General features: G+C 43.2%; 3 protein-coding genes across 3 annotated transcripts in view; 1 reads left to right on the forward strand and 2 right to left on the reverse strand.

The window, feature by feature from the left end:
• The window catches only part of LOC118413553 (polycystic kidney disease and receptor for egg jelly-related protein-like), a 26,973-nt gene extending 24,625 nt beyond the window's left edge, over positions 1–2,348 (forward strand). The window contains exon 41 of the mRNA XM_035817079.1: positions 464–2,348. Coding sequence (XP_035672972.1) covers positions 464–1,932 — 1,469 coding nt within the window. The 3' untranslated portion in view covers positions 1,933–2,348. The remainder of the gene's footprint in view (positions 1–463) is intronic.
• A 485-nt stretch (positions 2,349–2,833) lies between these two features.
• Positions 2,834–9,208, reverse strand: LOC118414260 (tolloid-like protein 1). Its single transcript, XM_035818180.1, has 13 exons — positions 9,145–9,208; positions 8,829–8,866; positions 8,545–8,626; positions 8,028–8,145; positions 7,348–7,523; positions 6,898–7,113; positions 6,457–6,600; positions 6,005–6,204; positions 5,618–5,774; positions 5,040–5,180; positions 4,283–4,411; positions 3,572–3,705; positions 2,834–2,993 (listed from the first exon to the last, which is right to left on the reverse strand). Exons 1-13 carry the CDS (start codon positions 9,170–9,172, stop codon positions 2,907–2,909), a joined length of 1,650 nt encoding a protein of 549 aa, XP_035674073.1. The 5' UTR covers positions 9,173–9,208; the 3' UTR covers positions 2,834–2,906.
• Positions 9,209–12,351: 3,143 nt separating this feature from the next.
• Positions 12,352–14,562, reverse strand: part of LOC118413554 — an 11,146-nt gene continuing 8,935 nt past the window's right edge. The window contains exons 13-17 of the mRNA XM_035817080.1: positions 14,117–14,313; positions 13,885–13,946; positions 13,454–13,575; positions 13,058–13,204; positions 12,352–12,637 (exon numbers count right to left, since the gene is read on the reverse strand). Coding sequence (XP_035672973.1) covers positions 12,555–12,637; positions 13,058–13,204; positions 13,454–13,575; positions 13,885–13,946; positions 14,117–14,313 — 611 coding nt within the window. The 3' untranslated portion in view covers positions 12,352–12,554. The remainder of the gene's footprint in view (positions 12,638–13,057; positions 13,205–13,453; positions 13,576–13,884; positions 13,947–14,116; positions 14,314–14,562) is intronic.

The following is a 14,562-nucleotide window of genomic DNA, read 5'->3' on the forward strand; positions in this document are numbered from 1 at the left end:
CTGAATCTACGTGTTACGGCGTCATAACCAACGTGGAACGGGGCCTTCTGATTGGTCCGCGGCGCCTGGCTATATGATAATAATAAATAACAAACAATTTTCCATCTTCAGTAAAGCGCTTAACGTTTAAAACTGATGATGGGACCCAGCATTAAAGCTGGTAAATAACATTTTGGCAAAAGTTAGCTTTATCTAACCAACAGGAAAGAAAGTCGGGGCTTATTCCAACTTTTCGACTATCAGTCTTGTTCACGGAATAGACGGGAGCTTCCGGGACCCGGCTGTGACGTCAGAATCTATTAACTTCAACGACGCGTCTTAGAGGCCATTGTCGCCCCCGTCTCTGTTCAGTGTTGGGAAACACTTAAGTTTTGTTGTTGTTGTCATATTGCTGCTAAAACTATCAAATTGGTCTTGTTTAGTAAACAAACACTCTTGCCATGTTTCTTTTCGTTCGATATAGAAGCGTGTACAGCACAGAAGAACGGCGTGGTCGGCACGAGACTACTATCGCTCTACTTCGACTTTTGCAGCGAAGATTATACCAGAGATAACGCGGTTACAGAACATTTCCTGACAAGTTGGGTGAGCCCACCGAAGACTGCAAACTTCACCCCAAGTGCTTCGAGCCCATGGGTATACCAACACACAGACAGCGTGTGGTCGTTCTCAGGATACGGTACAGGCGGGTACGTCGCTGATTTCAACGTCAAGACAGCACAAGCATACTTCAAGCTGTATGACCTGGAAGATCAGAAGTGGATAGATCGACAGACCAGAGCCGTAGTTGTTGACTTTACGATCTACAACGCAAATGTGGACTTGTTCTGTCTGGTGTCAGTACTCATAGAGACGCCGGACACTGGGAATGCCCGCGCATCGTCGACTGTCCGGATGATACGGCTCTACCAGTACAGGCACGCTATCGACATGGTGGTACTGATATTTCAGGTAGCCTACACACTGGTGATTATCTACGATATCTATGCTGCTGTACGCAGAATTATTGCTCAGCGAGGGGCGTTCTTCAGGAATGTTTGGAACCTTATAGACATTCTTATTATTCTCCTCTCCTTGACAGCATTTGCCGCCTTCGGTGCTCGTATGATACTGACCAACCAAACTCTTGCAAGTTTTAGAAAGAACAAAGCTTCATTCCTCAACCTTGTACCCGCGATTGTTGCCGACGAGGCATTAGTGGCTGTTGTCGCGATCATCGCTTTTGTAGGTTGTATGCGGTGTTGCAGGCTACTTCGGGGCAACAACAGCCTTTACCTGATCGAAGCAACCCTCACACGGTCCATGGCGCCATTGCTGTCACATGGCCTGATCATAGTCATCATGATGATCGGGTACGCCGTGTTTGGACATCTTGCCTTTGGTCGCCTAGTCCAGTCGTACTCTTCCTTTCCCCGAGCTCTCGTCACAGTTTTGAACTTTGCCATCGGGGCCTATGAGATCGACGACTATATTGCATCGCCGGTGCTAGGATCAATCTTCTTCATCAGCTTCATCTTCTCCATGGGATTCATTCTTCTGAACTTCTTTGCCGCCATCATGATGGACATTTTTACTGTAGAGAAGGAAGAGTTTGAGGTGCCGCAGGAGGGAGAAATCGTGACTTACACGATCGAGCGCGTGAAGTCCCTTTTGGCATTCAAAAAAAGCCGCCATGATGATGACACAGATAAGCCCTGGACAGGTAACCTATTAGACGCTCTGCATATCAGAAGAAGGAGGAGTGGTGTGAAGCTGAACGTGGGCATGAGTGAAGACTCACTTGAGGACCTCTCCAGTGACGTGGAACTTGGCCCCCAGTCGGCGTCCGCCGAATCTCTTGGCTTCGTGCCACGGCTCGATTGGCCCCCGAGGGGCGCTCGTTTTAGAAACGTGAGCGGAGTCCACATATCGGACAAGGATAATCCACGATAGAAATTTGCAAGAAGTTTGTAAACTTACATTACATTACTAATAGGTTCCTTTGATTGTTAGTGCTATAGAGTGGGGAATGTTTCCGACGAGTCTTGATAAATAACTGCAGTGAACTGAGGCTGGAGCTACATTCAGTCTGGCTCCATTTTGATAATAATTATGCGATTATTATAAACGTTGTGTATGACTTTGCATGTTTCACAGTTAAGTGTCGCAAGGGTAATAATTTTGCTCGATAAAAAACGCTAAATCATAGTACATTGTACTTATTTAAGACCGTTCGTGCAGATGTAAAGACTTTCCTACTCTCGTTAAGTGTTTGGTTGAACTTGTTAATCAATAATACGTTAAGCTTCATGGTTTTCTTGTTAAAAATGACTTGTATTGAGTTAATAAAATGTAAGCAGAAAAGTTGCGATGACGGGAAGGTTTAAATGCTTGTTATTTTCAGTAAAAACATATTTGTAGTGGTAAGTAAAACATAAACTGCTTCTGTGCAGATGTGAAGTTGCACACATCTTATGCTATGAATAAATTGTATTTTTGCCTGTTTTATTAGTGACAAGTTTATTGCAAATCATTGCCCGATGGCTAATTGCAGGTAACAAATTAAATGGACGGACAGATATTTTAGAACAATAGCATGTATCTAGTTTTAGTCTAAAACTTGGCTCCAAATTCTTACCTATTGGGTTCGTTTTTTTTGAGACATTGGAAATCGAAGGATCCCACCTTTTCTGTGATGAGTGGGCTTTGCCATATCTAATATGAGGAAAGTATTTTTTTCTGTAAACGCGGATAGATTAGGATGTCGATCGAGTAACATGGCTGTAGAACGTTATACATGTAGATTGATAACCCCCTTTTGATCATTGACAAAAACAGAGTCCTGAAGCGTGTGTAGACATTGAATTTATGTATTTATTTGATGTCGAATCTATCTTTGATTATTGACCGTTGTAGCGCAGTCGCCCTTAGGCGCAGACACCCTCGAACATCAGGACGTCATCAATGGCGATGTCGCCGCGCCAGCTGGCTCCCCTGATGGCCTCGAAGACAACCTACAATGGCAAGAGTTAAAAATAGTCTTAGTTATTTATTGTCACTGATTTCCATGCATTGTAGCAGCTACATGTACGCTGGCGCTGTCTGGTGGAGAAATATTGTTAAGATTGAAATTGGGGTTAGTACTTTTCTGAAGCCTTGTTTTAGTGTATTTTAACATGTAATGATTTTCTGTGTCTGCATCAGTCATGTCTGTATAGTCAATATAACCCAGCTTTGGTGTAACAAACAAGCTTCACAGGCATGTGGCGCGGCAGCAGAATTTCCAAGCAGGATGCGACAGAACCAGCTACAGACAAGGACCTAAGACAGTCTTAACAGTAACAGGACAGCAGCATTGTTAGGTTGGTCGTGCAGAACTACTCCTACTCTTCAAGCAGAGGTTCGGTTCCGAATGTTTTGACGTATATCACACGGCTAAACCGACATGAAGAAAACAGAACAACGTCGAAAGCCAGACAAAAACGCGTAAACACGCAGCCGGAGCCGAACCTCTGCTTGGAGTGTAGTGCAGAACATGCCATTAGTTTGCGAACGTGCGAAGATCGTACGACAAATATGACTGGACCCTTACCTGGAAGTCGGCGTCCCCAGGGATGGTGAGCTGCCCACTCAGCCAGTTGTTTCCTTGGTCGCCGGTCACGCTGAAGTTAGGTGTGCCCAGGATGGAGTTTCCGTCAGTCACGTACACGTTCAACGTGTCGATGTCTGAAGGGACAAGCGTCAGGAAAGGGAACAGTTACGACCACATGTTACATTACTATGATAAGGTATTGCAACGTTTAACAGCTTGTCATCTATTTAAAAGGAACGTGGACACGGATATCATACGTCTGTTTCATAGGTGATTGAATACATAACGTTTCCTGTTGTAACCATGTTATTATGCAACACCTGTTGATTCCCATATATCCTATACTTTAAATATGTTTATGAAGCTAATTGTATTGTCATATGAAAATAATTCTGATGTTTATCCAGACTGGCAGACAGATACACAGAAAAATGAGAAAAACAGTTCACAGCTAAACAATGGCTGAATTTTCACACGCATTTTTGAGTCGACTCAGCGTCTATTTAGGACTGTGCAAGGAGAACCTTAGGCCACTCAAGTAGCTTTTTCTAGAATGAAAATACTATCTAAGCAGACCCAAAGCCACATCCACACACGCACACAATTGCAAGGCTCAGAGTCGACTCAGGAAACGCGTGTCTGAGTAAATCAGGCCACCATCTTTGGCCATGGGTGGTAAAGCGAGCAATGACATAAGAAAAGCGCCCCCACCTGTTCCGTACATGTGGTACTTGAACTGCAGACAGTAACCGGCAGGACTGGCACTCTGTGTCGGTGTGCGCAGGCGCGCGGCGTCACCCTGGGTACGGGAGCCAGACGTCTCGATGAACATGTAGTGACCTTGAGTTCGAAAGAAACAGAGAAAAAAACCTTATGTTTCAAATCGCATGTGGCGTATTCTTTAGGCCTAGGTCCCATTTCCAAATGGGGACCCTGCCGGGATGTTTTATTGATTATGGAAACGAAAAATAAAAGTGTTTACCAAGGAATATGCACAAATTATGCTCATGACTAATTTTGTTTACGTTCTGTGTGTTTTGTTGCCTTTCATATCATATCATTCGTTTCCGAAAGCTACCCGACCGGGCCCTGGGTTGGGAATTGGGACCTAGGCCTTAGGCCTTGGTCACATTTTCAAACCGAGGCCCGGTCCGGCAGCTTTCGGGAGCGAAAAGAATAGTATAAAATACACAAGATGTCAAAATAGGATTCGTGGGCATGATTTGTGTACATTTCTAGGTACACATTCTAATTTGACGTTTCTTTAAACATCCCGGTCGGGCCATGGTTTGAAAATGTGACCTAAGCCTTTCCCAGGCCAGTCAAGTATCGTCCTGGGAAAGACAGTAATGGCAATAAGGACAGACTTTTGTTAAGTCATTATCAGAATTGATGACCGAGTAATCTTTGATCGTACAACTAGCTAGTTTGCATGTTGAGTTAAGTAATAGTAAACTGATTTACCCACCTGACCCGGAGACGTCAGTGGTGGGCCCGGTGGAGCTGGAAGGAGTGGTGCCGGTCTGACGGGTCCAGTCGAACTGGTCATCTCCGTCCTGGGTAAAGCCACACAGGTCCGCGTCAAAGCTACAGCTGAAGGCCGTAGGGACTGGAAAAACACGAAGAAGTCCGTCCTTATTCAAACATCATTTTCATTTATTCATATTCATATATTCATTTCAGAAGCAACCATGAAATTTAAATGTATTTAAAAGTAACTAGTTGTATCCTGTCAGCTAGTGTGTCTGCGTTTTTGTTCATTCTCAATCACCTTATTCCAGTTTTAGACAAATAGTCATACCCTTGGTTGAAGTCAGTTTCAATAGAAATGGTGTGTGTAAAAATGTGTACCTGACTTCTATTGGAGAGGTAAAAGAAAAGACTACCTTTACCTTCTGTCTGTATTATAATCTATTAAAGTTACTAACTTGAGTGCAGTACTAGTGCCACATTGTCCCCGTCTGTATAGACAAGCAAAAAAAAAAGTGGTGTGACAGTTCCTAAATGTAGGAATCTAATGAGCGTGGTGATATGTCCTGCACCCACCGGTGGTGTACTGGATAACATAGCCCTGTCCGTTGACCGAGGCGTCGGAAACAAACTCGATCATGAGGCGGTCTCCCGAGGACGTGATGGGAGCGGGGCGGGTCGAGCCGCACATGGAGGCCAGCACAGGGGACGACGTGTCCTCGCCATCGTAAACCTGAAAAATGAATAACACATACATTATGTCAAAAGATGCGTCCGTTTTTTAAGTTGTCCGTCCTGCGTTTATATGCCGAGGGATAGCTTGACACGGGCTTAGGTTATCCATCTATTCTGGCATTTGATAACACACATTAGAAATAAGTGTGGAATCGTGATGTGTGCATGTCCTGTTGTATACGGTTTATTTAATTTTACTTGAATGAAACATGAGTAATACAGTCTAACCCTCATGACGTCATATCCGCACGACGTGTGGCTCTCGACGTCGAACGTCTGGAAGCTAATAGTGACGGTGCTGCCGGCGGTGGCGTTGACCAGGTAACGGCAGGTCGCTGCGTCCAGGTAGTTCCCGGGGTACATGGGGGAGGTGATCTCGCCGAAAGCACCGCCGAAGTAGTACTGCCCGCAGTCGGGGTGGATGCCAACTATGAATCAAAGGAAAGCAAATTATACATGTTGTAAGCGTGGAAAACCTTTGCATAGTTCATATTTTACAATATGAAAAGTGATTATTAGACAAAACTAGACTAGCGCTAGCGACCATTACATAGTTATACATATATATATATATATATACTCAGCCCATCCTCAGTGCTGATGATACACATAAATGGTTTGATTCTTTGCTCTATGACATCTATGCTTTCCTCTTCAGATGTAAAATATATTATGGCTACCTTGACAGGGCCAGGGACAGTCTTGTGTTTCCACGCTGTGTCCGGTACAGCCGTTCGGGTCGGAGCAGAAGCGCTGGCGGGTCTTGGTGCAGGTGTCGTCACACGGGCTCCACTCGGTCCAGTCACTCCAGCCGACAGGCATGTCTGGGAAGAGAGACGTAAAAGGCAAGAACATATGCCCTCCTATACAATATGATGTGTACATACTGTTCTTAGCCGAATTTCTATAGAAAGAATACGAGCACTAATTTGGCAAAGTTTTCACTTTGCTGTTACAGGCGAGAGCAGAATTGAATGGTCAAAAACGTCGAGGTCTTTCACTGTCCTGACCATCTCTCTCAATGGGATCTGCCTAGGTCTTACCATTTGTTTTGCTCCATGCCATATCCCAGTTTTTAAAAAAAACGCATGCAAATCCCGTTTGAAAACATCTCTACTCACGGCAACTGTACAGAGTGTTGAGCTTGGCCACGTCGGTGTCGCTGAAGCCTGACCTCTGACCCAGAGACGGCGCGCCGCTGACGCGCGCCACGATGGTGGGGCTTCCGTTGGAGCTGAAGGCCGTGGCGCTGTAGTGCATCACGGAACCGTAGTCATAGTCCACACCCAGCCCCGACACGTCAACCTCCGAGTACCTGTTGAAGTTGTGCTCCTTACCTGGACAACGCCAATGCATTATTATGTTAAGACATGCCGTGCAATACCAAGTGACACCAACTAATATGAACTTTCTTTTTTATCATGTGCGACGAAGAAGCTGCGGTGTAAAGAAATGTAGTTTCCTGGAGTAAGGAACGACTTGTCTTCCTGAGTGAAGTGTAGTTTCCTGCATTTTGAGTGCCTTTAATCTTCCTGAAAGAAATGTAGTTTCTTGGAGTTTGAGTGCCTTACCTTCCTGAATGTTCTCCCACTGGATGATGACCCAGTCGTCCCTGTCGAAGCGGGACTGCTCGTGCCAGAAGCCGGCGGCGTGCATGAACTCGTGGATGGCGATGCCTATGTAGACACAACCGTTCCCGAGGGACAGGTCCTGCCGACCGCCCTGCACACCCACGTAAGACCAGCATCTGGAAAAAATGTTGAACATTATAATATATAGATAGTCTCCTTCGGTCAATATATTTGACCATGGTAAAATCCTAATTGATATCAGACCTCAGCTTCGAATATGACTAAACAGTCCAGAATGGCAGCTGCAGTCTCTGAAAGCTGACCCAGGTCTGTTCCAAAGTTCTTTTCTGAGGATCCGCTTTTTTCTGCCATGCGCATCGGTCTGGTTTCTCCCAATTTTAGCTGCCAGGATAGTGTCAGTCTCCAGATGGATCTGCCATTTGCAAGTTTCTGCCAGTATTCTGTGTTAACGTTAATGTTTATGTCCCTCTTTGGACAGTATACAATTTGTTTTCCGTGTGCATCATATACTCTGTGACCGTTATAACACTTATTGCACGAACCCACGACGCGCCAAGAGCCGGAGCAAAGACTTGCTCAACCGCTCCATAATTGATACTAAACCACACGATAATACGTTGTAAGTGCCACCAGATGGAGAGATCGAGATAAACCCTTACCCTGATCCCTTCTGGACGTAGAGATAGTCTGTCTCAGTAGTTCTCGGGACGAAGGAGATGCAGGTGCGGACCTCGTACTCATTCATTGCCTGCTGGATCACAGACTGTTCAGAACTCGCTGTAAAAAATATCATTCATAAATATCTATTAGGAAAAACTTTCTGACAGTCTGACAGTAGAAAGATGATTGGCCATGTCATGAAGGTCATGTTACATGTCATGTCATATGTGAAGATGATAAAGGAGAATATGATAAAGAAAAATAATAAGCCATACGGTCGGAAAGGGTAAAAGAATATAAGTGCTTTCTATGTAGTTTTATTAACCAGATATAAAAACCACAAACATCAGTGTGGTTATATTGTGTTTTTAAACGCGACTCTTCTGTCGATGTTATGTCACTTGCAGGGCTATGGCTACAACAGAATGCTACATGGCGCCATATTTACGAGATATACATGTATCTAAGGAGAACAGTCTGTCTTATTTACGTAAAGTAGCTCTGAAACTGTCTTACAAAAATCTCCAGCTTTGAGCTCGTAGGGGATGACCCTGGATGCCCAGACCTTGGAAACATCACGGATTCCGTTCCTAGAAGTCTGCGAAAGAACAGAGGAAAATCTGATATGCTTCCTGATACGCTTAGTGACCAATAGATTTTCTCGATCTAGTGACTTTCAATCAGTCCCGACAGTTACTCACAACACTGTAAAGTAACTAAGGCTGTTTTTACGGATAGAAATCTCATAAGATGGTCGATCGCTGGTCAAGATAGGTCGTGATATATCTATGCATGCTTACCGCAGTTTGTGGGATGTCACCCTCAAACATGTTCGTATCTGAAGAGAAAAAAAATCATTTGTTTAACAAAAATAAAGGACTTTCACTACATGAATGCTTCATAATGTTTCAAAGAGGATATTCAACATGTTTGGATTACAAAACTAAGAAAATTGACGAAGTTTTCATCCTCCCTGAGAATGCTAAGTTTTAGGCACTTTTAGTCCATAATACGCTCGTAGCTAGACTTTTCCCGTGTGTCATGCAAAGGCCGTCACCAGCCAATCGGATTACAACTTTGTGAACCTTTTAACGTAATAAAATCTCCCAAACCCACCACTGTTGGCTGATAGAATCTTGTCCATCACGGTTTCCTCTGTAGAAAAAGCAACAATGGGAAAAGATGTCATATGTTGTAAGATTCTTTCTACTTCCAATTTTTCGTACTCCAGGCTAGCCTAGCCGGGTGAAGTATATAACGTGGTTCACAGAATTACATTTGTAAATGTACAATAAGTGCTTGCTATGTATGTAGGAGTTAAAGTTTCTATGTCGCAGGCATTTTCATAACCTTCACCTTTACTAAGTAAGCACCTCTTACGGCACAGACACTCTTCATACGCCCACTTTAGAACAGAGCGACGGCTACGATTTGTAACATGAGAACCGACGCTGCTGTCACAGATGGTAAAGAGTGGTCCTGTCGGATGATTTTACAACCATGGCATGTAATAGATGTTATAAAACAGTAAAACTTGAAACCCGGAGATTGTAGTTCCTTATTATATAATCTATGCTAAACAGCTACTCTTGTATGAATCTACTAGCCAGTGGCGCCTGTCAACGTTGTGTGTTAATGTAATGGGAGTTACAAAAACAAGTATTTTGTACCTGTACGACCCCTGACTTCCTGCAAACCGGCATCACGGTCACGTACAAGGTTGAATCAAGGTTGGGTCAGCAAAGCAAGGAAACAAAAGAAAACAAAGCAATTGGCAAAACAGCGAAAGAAAAAGAAATGATTTGAAAGTAGCCTGGAATGTTTTACGGCAACTTGAGGCATTACAAATTTCTGCTCTTAAAGCATAACACGGAATATGACATATTTTGTAAACTTGCCCCAATGGAGGCTCACCTGAATTTACATAAATGGCCAAGATGTTAACAATGCGTTTCAAGAAACAGCTTCGTGGAATAACTTTGAGTAACTTTCAATTTGTGGCCTGCCAATTCTTAAAACGTACCAATAAACTACTGTACTTTCGTACCACCGAAGGCTTAAAACGATCACTCAGGTGTGATTGTACATAAACCATTTTATACTCTTCAAAATTACGAAAGGTCTGATTTCTGATTTTGTTTACATATAAACATCCAACACAAAACATTCAATATAGCAATAAATGAATCATCTAAACATGTTGAAAAGGCACCTACCATGACAGGAAGACCAGTGCAATGCACAGCCAGAAGAGCCACGGCGAAAATTGTCCAGATGCCCATGATTGTCGTTACAGTCGACCTCAGGATACGGCGTTTTTCTGGAACGAAGTGGCTCTATCTAGCAGGCCTTTTATACCCTGTGCTCATGTATAAAACCCTTGATAGTGTACATAAAGATAAGCCTTGAGAGATGGTGTAGGAAATTACCGCGATCGTTTACCAAGAAAGAGTGTTTTTGTTGTTTTAAGTTTATTGCAAACAGATACTCTGAAGTGCTGTTTTCCCAGGATCTGTCCCTAGATAACCTACAATATAAAACACAAGTACACTCATGTAGCGTGAGTTCCACAATATAACATAAGCACACTCACGTAGTGTGAGTAGATTCCACAATGATCAATACATGATATGTTGCCAGAACGTTACTGAAATGTACTGTATCAGATCCAACTCAATTGGCTTTTATATTCAATCCTAGAAGATGTTTTTATTTCTTGGCTTGGCATCGGTAGGTCACACTTGGCGTGGTCCTGAAATACACCAGTCAGAAAGAAATTTCTCAATAATACTCCAATGTTTTACGGGTCTACCGAAAGTGCAAAAAGGAACGAAAAGGTACGAAAAGGCACGAAAAGGAACGAAAGGGAACAAAAAGGAGCGAAAAGGACGACAAGGAACGAAAGAGAACAAAAACGAACGAAAAGGAAAGTACCGAGAGTGCAAAAGGAACAAAAAGGAACCAACTGTGAAACAAACTGAAATAAAATCCATGGGAATGTAAGACGACGGTACTGTGGGTGCCAAAAGTGTTTGCGTGGCCAGATTAATCTCTCGATCTCGTTGATCTGTATTTATCTACTAGTATTTCCGCGCGCGTACACGTGCACTTTCCCGCCAGTTCGCCGACATGCTATCCATGTAAACAACATTCACCCAATCAGAGTTTCCGGGCAATCAGGGCAAACTGCCTGTTAGTTTGTCATCGTTCCTTTTTATCTCCAACCGGAACCTACTAGAAGTCAATGAGAAGGCTGTGGAACGTTATAACCACATTAACAGGTATATGAACATAGATATGCATGGTCTTATCTTGGTCTCATCAACTTTGCAACGTCCATTATTCTATGGAACCATTTGGGCTTTAGGCATTTCGTGGAACAAGCCGAAAAATGCAAAAATAAAACACGTTTCATATACATTTGCCACTAACAGTACCGTTTCCTTATATTATATTCCCATCGATTTTATTTCACTTTGCTTCAATCTTCTTCCTTTTCGCACTTGCGGTACTTTCCCTTTGATTCCTTTTCGTTCCTATCCGTTCCTTTTCGTTCCATTTTGCTCCCTTTCGCTCCTTTTCGTTCCCTTTCGCACTTTCGGTACCCCGGTTAAGCTGATGACTGTAAGAGCCATTTGCAAGGTTCTCACACATATGGTACTTGAAGATGTGGCGCGCTCAAAACAAGTGGTCGTTATCAGGACTTGAAGAGGCCATTGCTTGAGCAAACAAAACACTTTCCCTTGGCAGAATCGACCACTGTAAATAAAAGAAATCTACAGCTTTCAGAAAAGCATGACCATGCTTAAGTAATATAACCAGTTATATAACGGCGTCAGATACCTGTTCCCTCATCATCACATAATGGTTCGAGCTACCAGTGCATGTTCATTATCTTCAAGCAGATAAAGGAGAAGATCATAAAAAAGTAAAACCATCATGTTGAAATCAGATAAAATCATTTTATTATCTTATTACAATAACAGTATTTTTGAGGTACAGGATTTCTGAAAGGACGAACTCACATCGACCGTTTTATGATCACAAAGATACAAACAGTTAGTTGTTGGACAACCCAGTACGATGATCCCAGCAAACGTATTGACTAGAAAATGCCACATACCCAGGAAAACATCATGTGGCAGTCCCTCTCAATTAGGAGTTAGACTCATTGGCGCATGAGTTGCGTAAGACTACCCGTAATGCAACATTGCATTAGTATACGTAATGAATGGTTATGATCAAAATAGTATGACAACTGCAAAGTGGCTTACAAAAAGGAACAATGGCACATCGAGGCGGGGTAAAGCAACTTATTTCAAGCAAGCAAGCAAACAAACAAACAAACAAGTAAACAAATAGACTGAGGTATTTCTTGATTACCTTTTGATGTTAACAGTACATTGGCGCCACACATGAATACAACACCTACAATCTTATAAAATCTGTCTTTCTAGAAATGTGGCGATAATCATAAACCAAGTATTTTATGTACACATCTGTCGAGCTGACGACCTTTCCTGGTATCACCACCGCAGTGAGTAGGTCGTGGCAGCCAACAGGGACACGAGCAGGGCCCAGGACACGGTCGGGACACCGGAACCGGAAACTGCAGAGATAGGGAACATGGGAAAATTTATATGGTTTTATAGTTGGATAACTCCGTCATATACGCTCCCCCATTGTATACTCTACATAGATGATGTAAACGTGATGATTACCCTGAATTATATCCATCTATCGGCAATGAAGGTTAGGCATCCTGGTAATAAGATACGTCAAACAGCAGTTACTCAAGCAGTTCCAAAATCATATCCAGTTGCTTGAGTAACTGCTTGTTGGATTATATCTATCTACATATCTATCTATCTACATATCTATCTATCGCATGAAAAACATTATCTAAAACACTACTTATGAATATCATAACAACGATGTGTGGCATTGGCTATTCAAACAAAGGAGAAGCTATAATCATTCAAACATCATATCTCGGACTTTAAGAATTTCTGACATGACGAATGCCTACCACAGCGAGCTATGCAGATCTCATTGGCTGAGACGATGGGCGTGGCCTCGTGCTTGGTGATTGACAGGTCGCCCTGATTGAAGGTTCCGCCTTGCGCGAAGAACATGTGGAGACAGTTGTCGGCAAAGGACAGATCAGAGTCGTCACCTGATGGCAAGAAAAAGAAATGATTGTAATTGTCTTGATATGAAAGATGAAGACAAGACAAATGTAGGTACGCTTCACATAAATATAGCACTATCGGGACATAGATATTTTCAGGTCTATGATACGAAGACCTTCAGACCAATGCTAACTTTCCAAAATTTTCAAATGCAAGTTGACAAAAATAAGGCCTAGCACTAAAACAATTGAACAAAATAGCACAAAAAGCTGTCTGTGAGGATAGTGCTGCACCTGTTGCCCGTGCACGTGTAAACTTGATGCGGAGGACCCCGTCTATGTACGATCCTTCCTTCCCTTCCAGGTCGTCAGAGTCATCCACACCGACACCTGTGGTGGACTTGGCAGACAGCCATCTGCACATGGTAAGAAAAGAAACAAGCGTAAGCTCACTTTTATCTAGGATGTGATGTAGGAGACAAAAATAGAAATGAAACGCCTGGGACGTTTCAGAAGGTACGAGTATGGAAAATGTATACAAGGGTGTACAAGGCACATAAGCTGAACTAAAAACGATGTCCTCACTGTACTCCAAGAGGTACCAATTTGCTCTCTGGTCATAAAAAAAATCGAAGACAATTATCTTGCTTTTCTTCTGGTTGTGCCCCCATGGCTGATTTATTACTGGTATGGCTTTTTCTATGATATAGCATTTTCTTCGTCACCTGTCCGTGATGGTCACAGTCCCATCGTCGTTCCACCATCCCACCACTGCATCAGCGTCGGTCTAGCAATCAAACGAGAAAATAATTCACATGAAGGCCAAAGGCAACATTATATGATATAAATCTATATTGACTATAAACTATCATTCTTAATTTAACAGACTGAGTACGTTCATAAGAAGGAATGTAACAAAGCAAGAGCACAAGACATAGAAGGGTCACAAGAGCCTACCATTGACTGGTCTGTGGAGAAGCCCAGCCCGATCCATCGGTCGCTGGTCTGTCTGCCCATCACGTCGAACATGATCTTGTCTGTGGTCTCGTCGTACCACCAGCTGGCGGAGTAGTCACAGGCCGTGCCCTGGCAGCCGTCAGGGCTGCTGTAACTACCCAGGCACTCTGTGGAGCCCGAGGGGCTGTCGGGGTTCTCTAGAATGAATGGAGACAGTGTGGTATGTGATCCACTGTTCCAGTCAGCCTGAAAATTTTTTCTATCTCCTGAATTTTGAATGGAAATCTTGTCGAAGGCGTGAAGATCCAAAGGGGTTCGGGGACATGCTCCCCAGGAAAATTGTGAAATCTTGACCCTCTAAAATACTTTTTCGTTTATTTTGAGGGAAAATATTGCGGGTAGACTCGGTTTGGTTTAATCCATATTTTTACATGCTCGATGGCGGA

Source organism: Branchiostoma floridae, chromosome 4, assembly GCF_000003815.2.
Source record: "Branchiostoma floridae strain S238N-H82 chromosome 4, Bfl_VNyyK, whole genome shotgun sequence".
Lineage (NCBI taxonomy): Eukaryota > Metazoa > Chordata > Leptocardii > Amphioxiformes > Branchiostomatidae > Branchiostoma > Branchiostoma floridae.